The following is an 18,035-nucleotide window of genomic DNA, read 5'->3' on the forward strand; positions in this document are numbered from 1 at the left end:
AATGATGGAGCTCAGGGCTTTAGCATACTAGGAAAGTGTTCTACAGCTAAGCCGTATTCTCTCGGACCAAAATACACTAAATTCTCTGGGGAACAAATGCGTAAAATAAAAGTTACGTGAAGGCCAGGGATTTAGCTCAGCAGCTTAAGGGCCTGCCTGGCAAGTGTGAGGTTGTGAGTTTGATCCCTGGTACAAAAAATGTCATGTAATCTATGAATTATGATATATTTTATAATGTAGGCAAAAGCACAATGGTAAAGCTGCCCTTCATTTCAAGAAGCTTGTGCGAGTTTCTGCAGAATAAACATTATCTAAGTGACATATAGCAAGAACTTTAACTCTCCATAGTAAATACATATCTGTATTTCCAAGAGATGGGACACTTTTCAACTTCAGGGGTCTTGCACAAGGGCTAAGGAGACCCTTTCTCATGGCTGCAGCTCAGGCTCACATTTCACATGCTAGTCACAGTGTGAGGAAGAGTACTGGGGACCAGTGTGTTGTTTTGACAAGTGAGGAATGGAAGCAACTTTTCTCACCAAACAGAAATATACTCTTGGGAAGTTTAGCAGAGAACCCAAAGCTGGTAACACCAGCACTCCACACTATATGATTCAGAGTACCACTGAGTATGGCTCCATGTGTAACCAACTTCCCACAGCAAATGCACCACAATGCCACGCAACCGGAAGGAGAGCACTACAAAGACAAAGGTGAGTTGGAGATCCATGTTTTGAAACTTCACACAGCATTCTATGAGCTGATGAACGGACTCCAGTCTGAGTCATGCTGATAGTTGCACTGACTACTGAGCACCTCAAGTGTCAGCAGAGCATCAAATTCTTCCAGTAATTCTCAGAGAGCATGAGTTCAGCTAGTCAACATGTGCACTGAGTCCCGGGAAGCCTCCTTCAGTCAATGTGATAGGCTAGTGGTTCAGCGGCAAGGAGCATGGCCTACAGCCAAGTTAGGGCTCATCACAAGAAGTACTGTATTTCTGAGAAAGGACCAAAGTGTTGAACTGTACTCTGTATTCACAGAACAGTTTTTTATTACATCAAGAATGCTCAAAGTAGCTGGATGTGGTTGTGCATGCCTGTAATTCCAGCACTTGAGAGGCTGAGGCAGGAGGATCATTGTGAGTTTGAGATCAGCCTGAGCTACAAAGTGAGCTCAAAGCCAGCCTGAACTGCATAGTGAGACCTGTCTCAGAAAAACAAAAACAAAAACAAACAAACAAACAAAAAAAAACCAAGAATGCTCAAAGTATTAAACTGTACCCTGTATTCACAGAATACTTTTTATCTTCAAATCAATTACATTAAGGTTATCTGACAGATATCACAAAACTGCCCACCATAGTCAGACGACTACTTTAGAATTTTCCCTATGAACTTTCTACTATGGTTGAGAAATCACATATGCATCCCACATAGAACTATAAAGTACAGAGCAAAGACCCATTCTTAGACACCTTGCAACAGCCACAACAGATGTTTGGAGTAAGCAGCATAAACTTGAATCTCCTTGCTACCGAGAAATCTGCCTCCCTACCACCACACACACACACACACACACACACACACACACGTGCGCACTCACACAAACCTGTAAACATGCATGCCTGGTGTGCAATTTAATCATGTGTTTGGGCAAATAATTCAAAGCCTGTCCTGAGGGTGCACACACACTTCTTGAGAGTTAGAAAGTCAATTTTTACAACAGGGAAACATTTTGGTTTTCTGTTTTTTGCTTTTATTGTGGTACTGGGGATTGAACCTAAGGCCTTAATGCATGCTAAGCGAGCACTACACTACCGAGCCACATCCCCAGCAAAATAGCCAAACATATTAGCAAAATTATTTCTTCTCTTACATGAAACATAAACTTCAGAAGGCAATGGGGTGAATGATCAAGCTGTGCTGCTGTTGTTTTTATTACATTAAAATGAGCACGTGAAATAAAAGACACTGGCAAAATCTAGGCAACACTATTTCTTTAGCATGGTTTCGAGAAGGAAAATGACTAGCTTTAATATTAAGCTCCACAAAGCCAACTGCTCATTGCTTAAATTATTATAAAAGACTTTTACACAGTTCAGATTTTGTGGTTAAATGGTAACTGTAAAATTCTATTTACAGAGCACCAAAGATTGAGTATTTGTATAGAATGTTTCCATAACAGAATTTCACCTGCAATGGCATGTCATCACTGTTGAGCTGCTTAAAACAGTTACTATGATCAAGTGTGGTGGCACATGCCTGTAATCCCACCACTTGGGCAGCTAAATCAGGAGGACTGCTGTGAGTTCAGTCCAGCCTGAATTACAAAGTGTGACTCTTGTCTCAAAAAATAAATGAATAAAATAAAAAACAAATGACTCATTATAATATGAAAAACTTCATATATAAGTTAGCTATGAAATAAAAGACAGACAATAGAAGAAAAAATTATTGTAACTCAGCATGGAAAATATATCTAAAGGAATACTTCGACTTAGTACAATTGTGTTCCATCTTTTATATGTGTTTTGGCTTATAGTCTGGTATGTTTGATATATATATATATATATATATATATATATATATTGATATTGATATATATATTTTATATTTATATATATATATATTTCTTTTTAATAGTCTTATTTTTAATCTGTATACATGACAAGGGTTTATAAGAGAAATGCATGAATGGGATTCTGGCAAAATACAAGGATGGTGGAAAATAAAGAATAGAAATGTGTCACGGACATGTATCAACTCCCAAGAACCAACATGATTATTACGTACTGCAAACACATACCAATAGAAGTTTAAAAAAAAAAGGCAGTCATGAATTCAGAGAAGACAACTAAAATGAGTGAGATTTCATAACTGTCCAGCAGAAAGGGTTCCTAGGGATTCGAGTGCAACGCTAGTGTCAGGGCCTTTGCACTCTGAGTTCCACACAGTGCTGGCTTCACTGAGAAGTGGACACCTGATGTTTCCCATAGACAAATTTATCCAAGAACCCACCAACTTTCACCTTTTCTCAAGACCAGTGTGCCCATCTTACCTTAGGCTTTCAAACTTTCCCTACTGTCAAGTTCAAATTGTACCTCTTAGACATTACATACTGTCTGATTTTGTTGCAGAAAGCTTTTTTATTGATATTTTATTAATCATCTCACTAGGAAAATGTCTCAACCTATCTAGATCACTTATAACTCTAGTTTAGGGTGTGGTCAGCTTACACAACCAATCCTACATCAGAGAAGTGTACATACTTCCCTGATATGTTGGTGCCTGTGCTCCCCTATGCAAAATCATTCAGAACACTATTTATTATTTTCACAATCTATCTTTATGTGGGCCTAGGGATGGTATGTCAAGCCAGTACACTCTCACTTATACTCCACTCCTCAGCCCCTTAAGATTTAGTAGAGGATTACAGTTCAATAATACACTGTGAAGTAGAGATCCAATCTCAGATAAAATGTAAAATTATATCACAGTAAATGTTTCTGGAGGACCACTTGTGTAAACAATAGAAGTCACCACAGTGACCTTAATTATAGCTTATTTAGGACTTGTGCCCATGTTTTAAAATATATACATGCACATATATAATTCTATCGAACTGAGAAAAAGCCAGACGATGCATAAACAACTGTAACAGTCATTTGGCAGTTGACAAAACTGAAGCATAAGCTAAATAACTTTGTCAGAGACACACAGCTAACTAGAGAATTAACCAGGATTCAGCGGCCAGAGCTCAAATGGCCAAAACTAACTATTACCCATTCTATCATGTAGGGAGACAACACTGCAAAGGAAGACTGAGAATACACATGTGAGTTCAGTCAAAGTTTCCAAATGTCCTCTGTTCTCCAGACATGATGGCTTAAAACAGGCTTTAGATCAATGGAGGCAAACCTATGGCGTGCATGCTGCAGCAAGCTCTTTGTATCACTGAAAGCTCTAACACTGCTTTAGGTTCATCTTTCAAAAGACAATGTATTTACATAGCTAGAAATTACACTTAAAATCAGCTAAGAATGACTGTTAACTCAGAAAAGTGTTTCATGAGATGGAGAAATAACAAAAAGCTTACTTTTTTTGAAGTTGACGATTTATTTCATCCTTTCCTCCCAATTTGCTAAGCTGGAAGGCATCCTGAGATGAGTTTTCCGTTTCAGAAACAACAGCTACAAAAAAGAAGAAAAGCCCCCAAATTTACAGTAAATTAACATGTCAAAGTTATATGTTTCACAAATAGGAAGAAGATTCTGCAGGTAGAGAGCTGAATAATTTCTGAAGGGTAAGCTTCCGAGCAAACACATATAAATGTTCAAGAGTATAAATTAGCACCTAAGAGGGTTATTCATTCATGCCAAATGAATTTCCACTGCTCTGCTTTGTTTCACACGTGGGCAAACTGGGCTGTCAGGAGAACGCTCAGCCATGACTCCTCGTGGGCACTGGACACCTGCAGCAGGCACATAGGAAAAATCTCACGCTCTCCCAATCCCAGCAGTTAGGACAGCTGCCTAAAACAGGCCCACCTTGTCTTGGTGATTCTTTGCCAGTTTGTCCAGGCTGACCCTTTTCGTTTTTGCCACACAAATGACCAATGGAGGACTTGATGCTCTTCTTCTTTGGGGCTTTGTGGAGCACGTCCTGCCTGCTGTCACTGCTACTGGGATTGTTCACAGGACCTTTCTGGGAGGCTGTTGAGCTTCAAAGAGATAAAATGGATTTTTACCACCCTCTTCCCAGCTCCACAGTCCATTCACACGTACAAGAACAGTCTGCATTTTTAATATTCCTACCTTCAACTTCCTAAAAAAACGTTTCGAGTCTCTTACACACAGTACAATATGCATTGTAATGCAGGGTCCCAGTAATGCTTCCACAGACCTGTGTCTGGAAAGCCAAGATTCTGATGTGCTCCCTGCTCAGAGCAGGCCTGTACTCTAGCCTGCCTGGTTTGGACACATAAGGGAACACCCTCTGCAGGGGCCTTACTCAGGCACTGAGGGTTGCACTCAGTCAACAGGAAAGAGAACAAGGTCTCAGAAGCCTGACTATAATTGTAACTTATTTAGGAATTGTGTCCATGTTATAAAACATATACATGCACATATATAATTCTATTGAACTGAAAAACAGCCACATGATGTATGAACTGTAACTTCCATTTGACAGTTGAGGAAACTGAAGCACAGGATAAGTAACTTTGTCAGAGACACACAGCTAACTAGAGAATTAACCAGAATTCAGCGGCCAGAGCTCAAATGGCCAAGCCTAACTATTACCCATTCTATTATCCTGGGAAACAACTCTGAAAAGGAAGACTGAGAATACATGTGTGAACTCAGTCAAGATTTCCAAATGTCCTCTGTTCTCCAGACATGATGGCTTAAAACAGGCTTTAGGTCAGTGGGAGGCAAACCTATGGCATGCATGCTGCAGCAAGCTCTTTGTATCACTGAAAGCTCTATCACTGCTTTAGGTTCATCTTTCAAAAGACAATGTATTTACATAGCTAGAAATTACACTTAAAATCAGCTAAGAATGACTGTTAACTCAGAAAAGTGATTCATGAGATGGGGAAATAACAAAAAGCTTACTTTTGTTGAAGTTGATGATTTTTTTCATCCTTTCCTTCCAAGTTGCTAAGTTGGAAGGCATCCTGAGATGAGTTTTCCATTTCAGAAACAACAGCTACAAAAAAGAAGAAAATTCCCCAAATTTAGAGTAAATTAACATGGCAAAGTTATATGTTTCACAAATAGGAAGAAGATTCTGCAGGTAGAGAGCTAAATCATTTCTGATGTGTAAGCTTCCGAGCAAACACATATAAATGTTCAAGCATATAAATTAGCATATAAGAAGGTTATTCATTCATGCCAAATGAATGTCCACTGCTCTGCTCTGGTTCACATGTGGGCAGACTGGGCTGTCTGGAGAATGCTCAGCCATGATTCCTTGTGGGCACTGGACACCTGTGGCAGGTACATAGGAAAAAGCTCATGCTCTCCCAATCCCAGCAGTTAGGACAGCTGCCAAAAACCGGCCCACCTTGTCTTGGTGATTCTTTGCCAGTTTGTCCAGGCGGACCCTTTTCCTTTTTGCCAAAAAAACGACCAGTGGAGGACTTGATGCTCTTCTTCTTTAGAGCTTTGTGGAGTGGGTCCTCCCTGCTGTCACTGCTGCTGGGAATGCTCACAGGACCATCCTGGGAGCCTGTTGAGCTTGAAGGAAAGAAAATGGACTTTTACCACCCTCTTCACAGCTCCACAGTCCATTCACATGTACAAGAAAAGTGTGTATTTTTAATATTCCTACCTTCAACTTCCTAAAGAATTTTTCAAGTCTCATACACACAGTAGAATATGCATTGTGATGCAGGGTCCCAGTAATGCTTCCCCAGACCAGTGTCTGGAAAGCCAAAATTCTGATGTGCTCCCTGCTCAAAGCAGGCCGGTACTCTAGCCTGCCTGGTTTGGACACATAAGGGAACATCCTCTGCAGGGGCCTTGCTCAGGCACTGAGGGTTGCACTCAGTCAACAGGAAAGAGAACAAGGTCTCAGAAGCCTGACTATAATTGTAACATATTTAGGACCTGGGTCCATGTTTTAAAACATATACGTGCACATATATAATTCTATTGAACTGAAAAAAAAAACCACATGATGTATGAACAACTGTAACTGCCATTTGACAGTTGAGAAAACTGAAGCACAAGCTAAGTAACTTTGTCAGAGACACACAGCTAACTAGAGAATTAACCAGGATTCAGCGGCCAGAGCTCAAATGTCTAAGCCTAACTCTTAAACACTCTGTCCACTAGGGAGACAACTCTGCAAAGGGAGACTGAGAATAAATGTGTGAGTTAAGTCAACATTTCCAAATGTCCTCGGTTCTCCAGACATGATGGCTTAAAACAGGCTTTAGGTCAATGGAGGCAAACCTAAGGCGTGCATGCTGCAGCAAGCTCTTTGTACCACTGAAAGCTCTATCACTGCTTTAGATTCATCTTTCAAAAGACAATGTATTTACATCGCTAGAAATTACACTTAAAATCAGCTAAGAATGACTGTTAACTCAGAGAAGTGTTTCATGAGATGGAGAAATAACAAAAAGCTTACTTTTTTTGAAGTTGACGATTTTTTTCATCCTTTCCTCCCAATTTGCTAAGTTGGAAGGCATCCTGAGATGAGTTTTCCGTTTCAGAAACAACAGCTACAAAAAAGAAGAAAAGCCCCCAAATTTACAGTAAATTAACATGGCAAAGTTATATGTTTCACAAATAGGAAGAAGATTCTGCAGGTAGAGAGCTCAATAATTTCTGAAGGGTAAGCTTCCGAGCAAACACATATAAATGTTCAAGAGTATAAATTAGCACCTAAGAGGGTTATTCATTCATACCAAATGAATTTCCACTGCTCTGCTTTGTTTCACACGTGGGCAAACTGGACTGTCAGGAGAACGCTCAGCCATGACTCCTCTTGGGCACTGGACACCTGCAGCAGGCACATAGGAAAAATCTCACGCTCTCCCAATCCCAGCAGTTAGGACAGCTGCCTAAAACCGGCCCACCTTGTCTTGGTGATTCTTTGCCAGTTTGTCCAGGCTGACCCTTTTCCTTTTTGCCAAACAAATGACCAATGGAGGACTTGATGCTCTTCTTCTTTGGGGCTTTGTGGAGCGCGTCCTGCCTGCTGTCACTGCTACTGGGATTGTTCACAGGACCTTCCTGGGAGCCTGTTGAGCTTCAAAGAAATAAAATGGATTTTTACCACCCTCTTCCCAGCTCCACAGTCCATTCACATGTACAAGAACAGTCTGCATTTTTAATATTCCTACCTTCAACTTCCTAAACAATGTTTCGAGTCTCTTACACACAGTACAATACGCATTGTAATGCAGGGTCCCAGTAATGCTTCACAGACCTGTGTCTGGAAAGCCAAGATTCTGATGTGCTCCCTGCTCAGAGCAGGCCTGTACTCTAGCCTGCCTGGTTTGGACACATAAGGGAACACCCTCTGCAGGGGCCTTACTCAGGCACTGAGGGTTGCACTCAGTCAACAGGAAAGAGAACAAGGTCTCAGAAGCCTGACTATAATTGTAACTTATTTAGGAATTGTGTCCATGATATAAAACATATACATGCACATATATAATTCTATTGAACTGAAAAACAGCCACATGATGTATGAACTGTAACTTCCATTTGACAGTTGAGGAAACTGAAGCACAGGATAAGTAACTTTGTCAGAGACACACAGCTAACTAGAGAATTAACCAGGATTCAGCGGCCAGAGCTCAAACGGCCAAGCCTAACTATTACCCATTCTATTATCCTGGGAAACAACTCTGAAAAGGAAGACTGAGAATACATGTGTGAACTCAGTCAAGATTTCCAAATGTCCTCTGTTCTCCAGACATGATGGCTTAAAACAGGCTTTAGGTCAATGGGAGGCAAACCTATGGCATGCATGCTGCAGCAAGCTCTTTGTATCACTGAAAGCTCTATCACTGCTTTAGGTTCATCTTGCAAAAGACAATGTATTTACATAGCTAGAAATTACACTTAAAATCAGCTAAGAATGACTGTAAACTCAGAAAAGTGTTTCATGAGATGGAGAAATAACAAAAAGCTTACTTTTTTTGAAGTTGATGATTTTTTTCATCCTTTCCTCCCAATTTGCTAAGTTGGAAGGCATCCTGAGATGAGTTTTCCATTTCAGAAACAACAGCTACAAAAAAGAAGAAAATTCCCCAAATTTAGAGTAAATTAACATGGCAAAGTTATAGGCTTCACAAATAGGAAGAAGATTCTGCAGGTAGAGAGCTAAATCATTTCTGATGTGTAAGCTTCCGAGCAAACACATATAAATGTTCAAGCGTATAAATTAGCATATAAGAGGGTTATTCATTCACGCCAAATGAATGTCCACTGCTCTGCTCTGGTTCACATGTGGGCAGACTGGGCTGTCTGGAGAATGCTCAGCCATGATTCCTTGTGGGCACTGGACACCTGTGGCAGGTACATAGGAAAAAGCTCATTCTCTCCCAATCCCAGCAGTTAGGACAGCTGCCAAAAACCGGCCCACCTTGTCTTGGTGATTCTTTGCCAGTTTGTCCAGGCGGACCCTTTTCCTTTTTGCCAAACAAACGACCAGTGGAGGACTTGATGCCCTTCTTCTTTAGAGCTTTGTGGAGTGTGTCCTCCCTGCTGTCACTGCTGCTGGGAATGCTCACAGGACCATCCTGGGAGCCTGTTGAGCTTGAAGGAAAGAAAATGGACTTTTACCACCCTCTTCACAGCTCCACAGTCCATTCACATGTACAAGAAAAGTGTGTATTTTTAATATTCCTACCTTCAACTTCCTAAGGAATTTTTCAAGTCTCATACACACAGTAGAATATGCATTGTGATGCAGGGTCCCAGTAATGCTTCCCCAGACCAGTGTCTGGAAAGCCAAAATTCTGATGTGCTCCCTGCTCAAAGCAGGCCGGTACTCTAGCCTGCCTGGTTTGGACACATAAGGGAACATCCTCTGCAGGGGCCTTGCTCAGGCCCTGAGGGTTGCACTCAGTCAACAGGAAAGAGAACAAGGTCTCAGAAGCCTGACTATAATTGTAACATATTTAGGACCTGGGTCCATGTTTTAAAACATATACGTGCACATATATAATTCTATTGAACTGAAAAAAAACCACATGATGTATAAACAAATGTAACTGCCATTTGACAGTTGAGAAAACTGAAGCACAAGCTAAGTAACTTTGTCAGAGACACGCAGCTAACTAGAGAATTAACCAGGATTCAGCGGCCAGAGCTCAAATGTCTAAGCCTAACTCTTAACCACTCTGTCCACTAGGGAGACAACTCTGCAAAGGGAGACTGAGAATAAATGTGTGAGTTAAGTCAACATTTCCAAATGTCCTCGGTTCTCCAGACATGATGGCTTAAACCAGGCTTTAGGTCAATGGAGGCAAACCTATGGCGTGCATGCTGCAGCAAGCACTTTCTACCACTGAAAGCTCTATCACTGCTTTAGATTCATCTTTCAAAAGACAATGTATTTACATCGCTAGAAATTACACTTAAAATCAGCTAAGAATGACTGTTAACTCAGAGAAGTGTTTCATGAGATGGAGAAATAACACAAAGCTTACTTTTTTTGAAGTTGACGATTTTTTTCATCCTTTCCTCCCAATTTGCTAAGTTGGAAGGCATCCTGAGATGAGTTTTCCGTTTCAGAAACAACAGCTACAAAAAAGAAGAAAAGCCCCCAAATTTACAGTAAATTAACATGGCAAAGTTATATGTTTCACAAATAGGAAGAAGATTCTGCAGGTAGAGAGCTGAATCATTTCTGATGTCTAAGCTTCCGAGCAAACACATATAAATGTTCAAGCGTATAAATTAGCATATAAGAGGGTTATTAATTCACGCCAAATGAATGTCCACTGCTCTGCTTTGTTTCACACGTTTGCAAACTGGGCTGTCAGGAGAACGCTCAGCCATGACTCCTCGTGGGCACTGGACACCTGCAGCAGGCACATAGGAAAAATCTCACGCTCTCCCAATCCCAGCAGTTAGGACAGCTGCCAAAAACCGGCCCACCTTGTCTTGGTGATTCTTTGCCAGTTTGTCCAGGCGGACCCTTTTCCTTTTTGCCAAACAAACGACCAGTGGAGGACTTGATGCTCTTCTTCTTTAGAGCTTTGTGGAGTGGGTCCTCCCTGCTGTCACTGCTGCTGGGAATGCTCACAGGACCATCCTGGGAGCCTGTTGAGCTTGAAGGAAAGAAAATGGACTTTTACCACCCTCTTCACAGCTCCACAGTGCATTCACATGTACAAGAAAAGTGTGTATTTTTAATATTCCTACATTCAACTTCCTAAAGAATTTTTCAAGTCTCATACACACAGTAGAATACGCATTGTGATGCAGGGTCCCAGTAATGCTTCCCCAGACCAGTGTCTGGAAAGCCAAAATTCTGATGTGCTCCCTGCTCAAAGCAGGCCGGTACTCTAGCCTGCCTGGTTTGGACACATAAGGGAACATCCTCTGCAGGGGCCTTGCTCAGGCACTGAGGGTTGCACTCAGTCAACAGGAAAGAGAACAAGGTCTCAGAAGCCTGACTATAATTGTAACATATTTAGGACCTGGGTCCATGTTTTAAAACATATACGTGCACATATATAATTCTATTGAACTGAAAAAAAACCACATGATGTATGAACAACTGTAACTGCCATTTGACAGTTGAGAAAACTGAAGCACAAGCTAAGTAACTTTGTCAGAGACACACAGCTAACTAGAGAATTAACCAGGATTCAGCGGCCAGAGCTCAAATGTCTAAGCCTAACTCTTAACCACTCTGTCCACTAGGGAGACAACTCTGCAAAGGGAGACTGAGAATAAATGTGTGAGTTAAGTCAACATTTCCAAATGTCCTCGGTTCTCCAGACATGATGGCTTAAAACAGGCTTTAGGTCAATGGAGGCAAACCTATGGCGTGCATGCTGCAGCAAGCTCTTTGTACCACTGAAAGCTCTATCACTGCTTTAGATTCATCTTTCAAAAGACAATGTATTTACATCGCTAGAAATTACACTTAAAATCAGCTAAGAATGACTGTTAACTCAGAGAAGTGTTTCATGAGATGGAGAAATAACAAAAAGCTTACTTTTTTTGAATTTGACGATTTTTTTCATCCTTTCCTCCCAATTTGCTAAGTTGGAAGGCATCCTGAGATGAGTTTTCCGTTTCAGAAACAACAGCTACAAAAAAGAAGAAAAGCCCCCAAATTTACAGTAAATTAACATGGCAAAGTTATAGGTTTCACAAATAGGAAGAAGATTCTGCAGGTAGAGAGCTGAATAATTTCTGAAGGGTAAGCTTCCGAGCAAACACATATAAATGTTCAAGAGTATAAATTAGCACCTAAGAGGGTTATTCATTCGCGCCAAATGAATTTCCACTGCTCTGCTTTGTTTCACACGTGGGCTAACTGGGGTTTCAGGAGAACGCTCAGCCATGACACCACGTGGGCACTGGACACCTGCAGCAGGCACATAGGAAAAATCTCACGCTCTCCCAATCCCAGCAGTTAGGACAGCTGCCTAAAACCGGCCCACCTTGTCTTGGTGATTCTTTGCCAGTTTGTCCAGGCTGACCCTTTTCCTTTTTGCCAAACAAATGACCAATGGAGGATTTGATGCTCTTCTTCTTTGGGGCTTTGTGGAGCGCGTCCTGCCTGCTGTCACTGCTACTGGGATTGTTCACAGGACCTTCCTGGGAGCCTGTTGAGCTTCAAAGAAATAAAATGGATTTTTACCACCCTCTTCACAGCTCCACAGTCCATTCACACGTACAAGAACAGTCTGTATTTTTAATATTCCTACCTTCAACTTCCTAAAAAACGTTTCGAGTTTCTTACACACAGTACAATACGCATTGTAATGCAGGGTCCCAGTAATGCTTCCACAGACCTGTGTCTGGAAAGCCAAGATTCTGATGTGCTCCCTGCTCAGAGCAGGCCTGTACTGTAGCCTGCCTGGTTTGGACACATAAGGGAACACCCTCTGCAGGGGCCTTACTCAGGCACTGAGGGTTGCACTCAGTCAACAGGAAAGAGAACAAGGTCTCAGAAGCCTGACTATAATTGTAACTTATTTAGGAATTGTGTCCATGTTATAAAACATATACATGGACATATATAATCCTATTGAACTGAAAAACAGCCACATGATGTATGAACTGTAACTTCCATTTGACAGTTGAGGAAACTGAAGCACAGGATAAGTAACTTTGTCAGAGACACACAGCTAACTAGAGAATTAACCAGGATTCAGCGGCCAGAGCTCAAATGGCCAAGCCTAACTATTACCCATTCTATTATCCTGGGAAACAACTCTGAAAAGGAAGACTGAGAATACATTTGTGAACTCAGTCAAGATTTCCAAATGTCCTCTGTTCTCCAGACATGATGGCTTAAAACAGGCTTTAGGTCAATGGAGGCAAACCTATGGCATGCATGCTGCAGCAAGCTCTTTGTATCACTGAAAGCTCTATCACTGCTTTAGGTTCATCTTGCAAAAGACAATGTATTTACATAGCTAGAAATTACACTTAAAATCAGCTAAGAATGACTGTTAACTCAGAAAAGTGTTTCATGAGATGGAGAAATAACAAAAAGCTTACTTTTTTTGAAGTTGACGATTTTTTTCATCCTTTCCTCCCAATTTGCTAAGTTGGAAGGCATCCTGAGATGAGTTTTCCGTTTCAGAAACAACAGCTACAAAAAAGAAGAAAATTCCCCAAATTTAGAGTAAATTAACATGGCAAAGTTATATGTTTCACAAATAGGAAGAAGATTCTGCAGGTAGAGAGCTAAATCATTTCTGATGTGTAAGCTTCCGAGCAAACACATATAAATGTTCAAGCGTATAAATTAGCATATAAGAGGGTTATTCATTCACGCCAAATGAATGTCCACTGCTCTGCTCTGGTTCACATGTGGGCAGACTGGGCTGTCTGGAGAATGCTCAGCCATGATTCCTTGTGGGCACTGGACACCTGTGGCAGGTACATAGGAAAAAGCTCATGCTCTCCCAATCCCAGCAGTTAGGACAGCTGCCAAAAACCGGCCCACCTTGTCTTGGTGATTCTTTGCCAGTTTGTCCAGGCGGACCCTTTTCCTTTTTGCCAAACAAACGACCAGTGGAGGACTTGATGCTCTTCTTCTTTAGAGCTTTGTGGAGTGGGTCCTCCCTGCTGTCACTGCTGCTGGGAATGCTCACAGGACCATCCTGGGAGCCTGTTGAGCTTGAAGGAAAGAAAATGGACTTTTACCACCCTCTTCACAGCTCCACAGTCCATTCAAATGTACAAGAAAAGTGTGTATTTTTAATATTCCTACCTTCAAATTCCTAAAGAATTTTTCAAGTCTCATACACACAGTAGAATATGCATTGTGATGCAGGGTCCCAGTAATGCTTCCCCAGACCAGTGTCTGGAAAGCCAAAATTCTGATGTGCTCCCTGCTCAAAGCAGGCCGGTACTCTAGCCTGCCTGGTTTGGACACATAAGGGAACATCCTCTGCAGGGGCCTTGCTCAGGCCCTGAGGGTTGCACTCAGTCAACAGGAAAGAGAACAAGGTCTCAGAAGCCTGACTATAATTGTAACATATTTAGGACCTGGGTCCATGTTTTAAAACATATAGGTGCACATATATAATTCTATTGAACTGAAAAAAAACCACATGATGTATGAACAAATGTAACTGCCATTTGACAGTTGAGAAAACTGAAGCACAAGCTAAGTAACTTTGTCAGAGACACACAGCTAACTAGAGAATTAACCAGGATTCAGCGGCCAGAGCTCAAATGTCTAAGCCTAACTCTTAACCACTCTGTTCACTAGGGAGACAACTCTGCAAAGGGAGACTGAGAATAAATGTGTGAGTTAAGTCAACATTTCCAAATGTCCTCTGTTCTCCAGACATGATGGCTTAAAACAGGCTTTAGGTCAATGGAGGCAAACCTATGGCGTGCATGCTACAGCAAGCTCTTTGTACCACTGAAAGCTCTATCACTGCTTTAGATTCATCTTTCAAAAGACAATGTATTTACATCGCTAGAAATTACACTTAAAATCAGCTAAGAATGACTGTTAACTCAGAGAAGTGTTTCATGAGATGGAGAAATAACACAAAGCTTACTTTTTTTGAAGTTGACGATTTTTTTCATCCTTTCCTCCCAATTTGCTAAGTTGGAAGGCATCCTGAGATGAGTTTTCCGTTTCAGAAACAACAGCTACAAAAAAGAAGAAAAGCCCCCAAATTTACAGTAAATTAACATGGCAAAGTTATATGTTTCACAAATAGGAAGAAGATTCTGCAGGTAGAGAGCTGAATAATTTCTGAAGGGTAAGCTTCCGAGCAAACACATATAAATGTTCAAGAGTATAAATTAGCACCTAAGAGGGTTATTCATTCGCGCCAAATGAATTTCCACTGCTCTGCTTTGTTTCACACGTGGGCTAACTGGGGTGTCAGGAGAACGCTCAGCCATGACACCACGTGGGCACTGGACACCTGAAGCAGGCACATAGGAAAAATCTCACGCTCTCCCAATCCCAGCAGTTAGGACAGCTGCCTAAAACCGGCCCACCTTGTCTTGGTGATTCTTTGCCAGTTTGTCCAGGCTGACCCTTTTCCTTTTTGCCAAACAAATGACCAATGGAGGACTTGATGCTCTTCTTCTTTGGGGCTTTGTGGAGCGCGTCCTGCCTGCTGTCACTGCTACTGGGATTGTTCACAGGACCTTCCTGGGAGCCTGTTGAGCTTCAAAGAAATAAAATGGATTTTTACCACCCTCTTCACAGCTCCACAGTCCATTCACACGTACAAGAACAGTCTGTATTTTTAATATTCCTACCTTCAACTTCCTAAAAAACGTTTCGAGTCTCTTACACACAGTACAATATGCATTGTAATGCAGGGTCCCAGTAATGCTTCCACAGACCTGTGTCTGGAAAGCCAAGATTCTGATGTGCTCCCTGCTCAGAGCAGGCCTGTACTCTAGCCTGCCTGGTTTGGACACATAAGGGAACACCCTCTGCAGGGGCCTTACTCAGGCACTGAGGGTTGCACTCAGTCAACAGGAAAGAGAACAAGGTCTCAGAAGCCTGACTATAATTGTAACTTATTTAGGAATTGTGTCCATGTTAAAAAACATATACATGCACATATATAATCCTATTGAACTGAAAAACAGCCACATGATGTATGAACTGTAACTTCCATTTGACAGTTGAGGAAACTGAAGCACAGGATAAGTAACTTTGTCAGAGACACACAGCTAACTAGAGAATTAACCAGGATTCAGCGGCCAGAGCTCAAATGGCCAAGCCTAACTATTACCCATTCTATTATCCTGGGAAACAACTCTGAAAAGGAAGACTGAGAATACATGTGTGAACTCAGTCAAGATTTCCAAATGTCCTCTGTTCTCCAGACATGATGGCTTAAAACAGGCTTTAGGTCAATGGAGGCAAACCTATGGCATGCATGCTGCAGCAAGCTTTTGTATCACTGAAAGCTCTATCACTGCTTTAGGTTCATCTTTCAAAAGACAATGTATTTACATAGCTAGAAATTACACTTAAAATCAGCTAAGAATGACTGTTAACTCAGAAAAGTGTTTCATGAGATGGAGAAATAACAAAAAGCTTACTTTTTTTGAAGTTGACGATTTTTTTCATCCTTTCCTCCCAATTTGCTAAGTTGGAAGGCATCCTGAGATGAGTTTTCCATTTCAGAAACAACAGCTACAAAAAAGAAGAAAATTCCCCAAATTTAGAGTAAATTAACATGGCAAAGTTATATGTTTCACAAATAGGAAGAAGATTCTGCAGGTAGAGAGCTAAATCATTTCTGATGTGTAAGCTTCCGAGCAAACACATATAAATGTTCAAGCGTATAAATTAGCATATAAGAGGGTTATTCATTCATGCCAAATGAATGTCCACTGCTCTGCTCTGGTTCACATGTGGGCAGACTGGGCTGTCTGGAGAATGCTCAGCCATGATTCCTTGTGGGCACTGGACACCTGTGGCAGGTACATAGGAAAAAGCTCATGCTCTCCCAATCCCAGCAGTTAGGACAGCTGCCAAAAACCGGCCCACCTTGTCTTGGTGATTCTTTGCCAGTTTGTCCAGGCGGACCCTTTTCCTTTTTGCCAAAAAAACGACCAGTGGAGGACTTGATGCTCTTCTTCTTTAGAGCTTTGTGGAGTGGGTCCTCCCTGCTGTCACTGCTGCTGGGAATGCTCACAGGACCATCCTGGGAGCCTGTTGAGCTTGAAGGAAAGAAAATGGACTTTTACCACCCTCTTCACAGCTCCACAGTCCATTCACATGTACAAGAAAAGTGTGTATTTTTAATATTCCTACCTTCAACTTCCTAAAGAATTTTTCAAGTCTCATACACACAGTAGAATATGCATTGTGATGCAGGGTCCCAGTAATGCTTCCCCAGACCAGTGTCTGGAAAGCCAAAATTCTGATGTGCTCCCTGCTCAAAGCAGGCCGGTACTCTAGCCTGCCTGGTTTGGACACATAAGGGAACATCCTCTGCAGGGGCCTTGCTCAGGCCCTGAGGGTTGCACTCAGTCAACAGGAAAGAGAACAAGGTCTCAGAAGCCTGACTATAATTGTAACATATTTAGGACCTGGGTCCATGTTTTAAAACATATACGTGCACATATATAATTCTATTGAACTGAAAAAAAAAACCACATGATGTATGAACAACTGTAACTGCCATTTGACAGTTGAGAAAACTGAAGCACAAGCTAAGTAACTTTGTCAGAGACACACAGCTAACTAGAGAATTAACCAGGATTCAGCGGCCAGAGCTCAAATGTCTAAGCCTAACTCTTAACCACTCTGTCCACTAGGGAGACAACTCTGCAAAGGGAGACTGAGAATAAATGTGTGAGTTAAGTCAACATTTCCAAATGTCCTCGGTTCTCCAGACATGATGGCTTAAAACAGGCTTTAGGTCAATGGAGGCAAACCTAAGGCGTGCATGCTGCAGCAAGCTCTTTGTACCACTGAAAGCTCTATCACTGCTTTAGATTCATCTTTCAAAAGACAATGTATTTACATCGCTAGAAATTACACTTAAAATCAGCTAAGAATGACTGTTAACTCAGAGAAGTGTTTCATGAGATGGAGAAATAACAAAAAGCTTACTTTTTTTGAAGTTGACGATTTTTTTCATCCTTTCCTCCCAATTTGCTAAGTTGGAAGGCATCCTGAGATGAGTTTTCCGTTTCAGAAACAACAGCTACAAAAAAGAAGAAAAGCCCCCAAATTTACAGTAAATTAACATGGCAAAGTTATATGTTTCACAAATAGGAAGAAGATTCTGCAGGTAGAGAGCTCAATAATTTCTGAAGGGTAAGTTTCCGAGCAAACACATATAAATGTTCAAGAGTATAAATTAGCACCTAAGAGGGT

The 18,035-nt window shown here is 41.4% G+C and overlaps 1 protein-coding gene across 2 annotated transcripts in view; it reads right to left on the reverse strand.

Moving 5' to 3' along the window:
- The window catches only part of LOC100721982 (liprin-alpha-1-like), a 308,156-nt gene that overhangs the window by 22,961 nt on the left and 267,160 nt on the right, over positions 1-18,035 (reverse strand). The window contains exon 1 of one of the 2 annotated variants that reach the window (XM_063252479.1): positions 8,654-8,743. The exons of the other annotated variant lie outside the window; for it this stretch is intronic. Within the exon in view, the coding sequence (XP_063108549.1) occupies positions 8,654-8,733 (80 nt within the window). The 5' untranslated portion in view covers positions 8,734-8,743. Of the gene's footprint in view, positions 1-8,653; positions 8,744-18,035 lie in introns of those variants that run through there. 2 annotated transcript variants of the gene reach the window in all.

The sequence above is a fragment of the Cavia porcellus genome, unplaced genomic scaffold (assembly GCF_034190915.1).
Source record: "Cavia porcellus strain 051 isolate PalLab524CR breed Dunkin Hartley unplaced genomic scaffold, mCavPor4.1 scaffold_7, whole genome shotgun sequence".
NCBI lineage: Eukaryota > Metazoa > Chordata > Mammalia > Rodentia > Caviidae > Cavia > Cavia porcellus.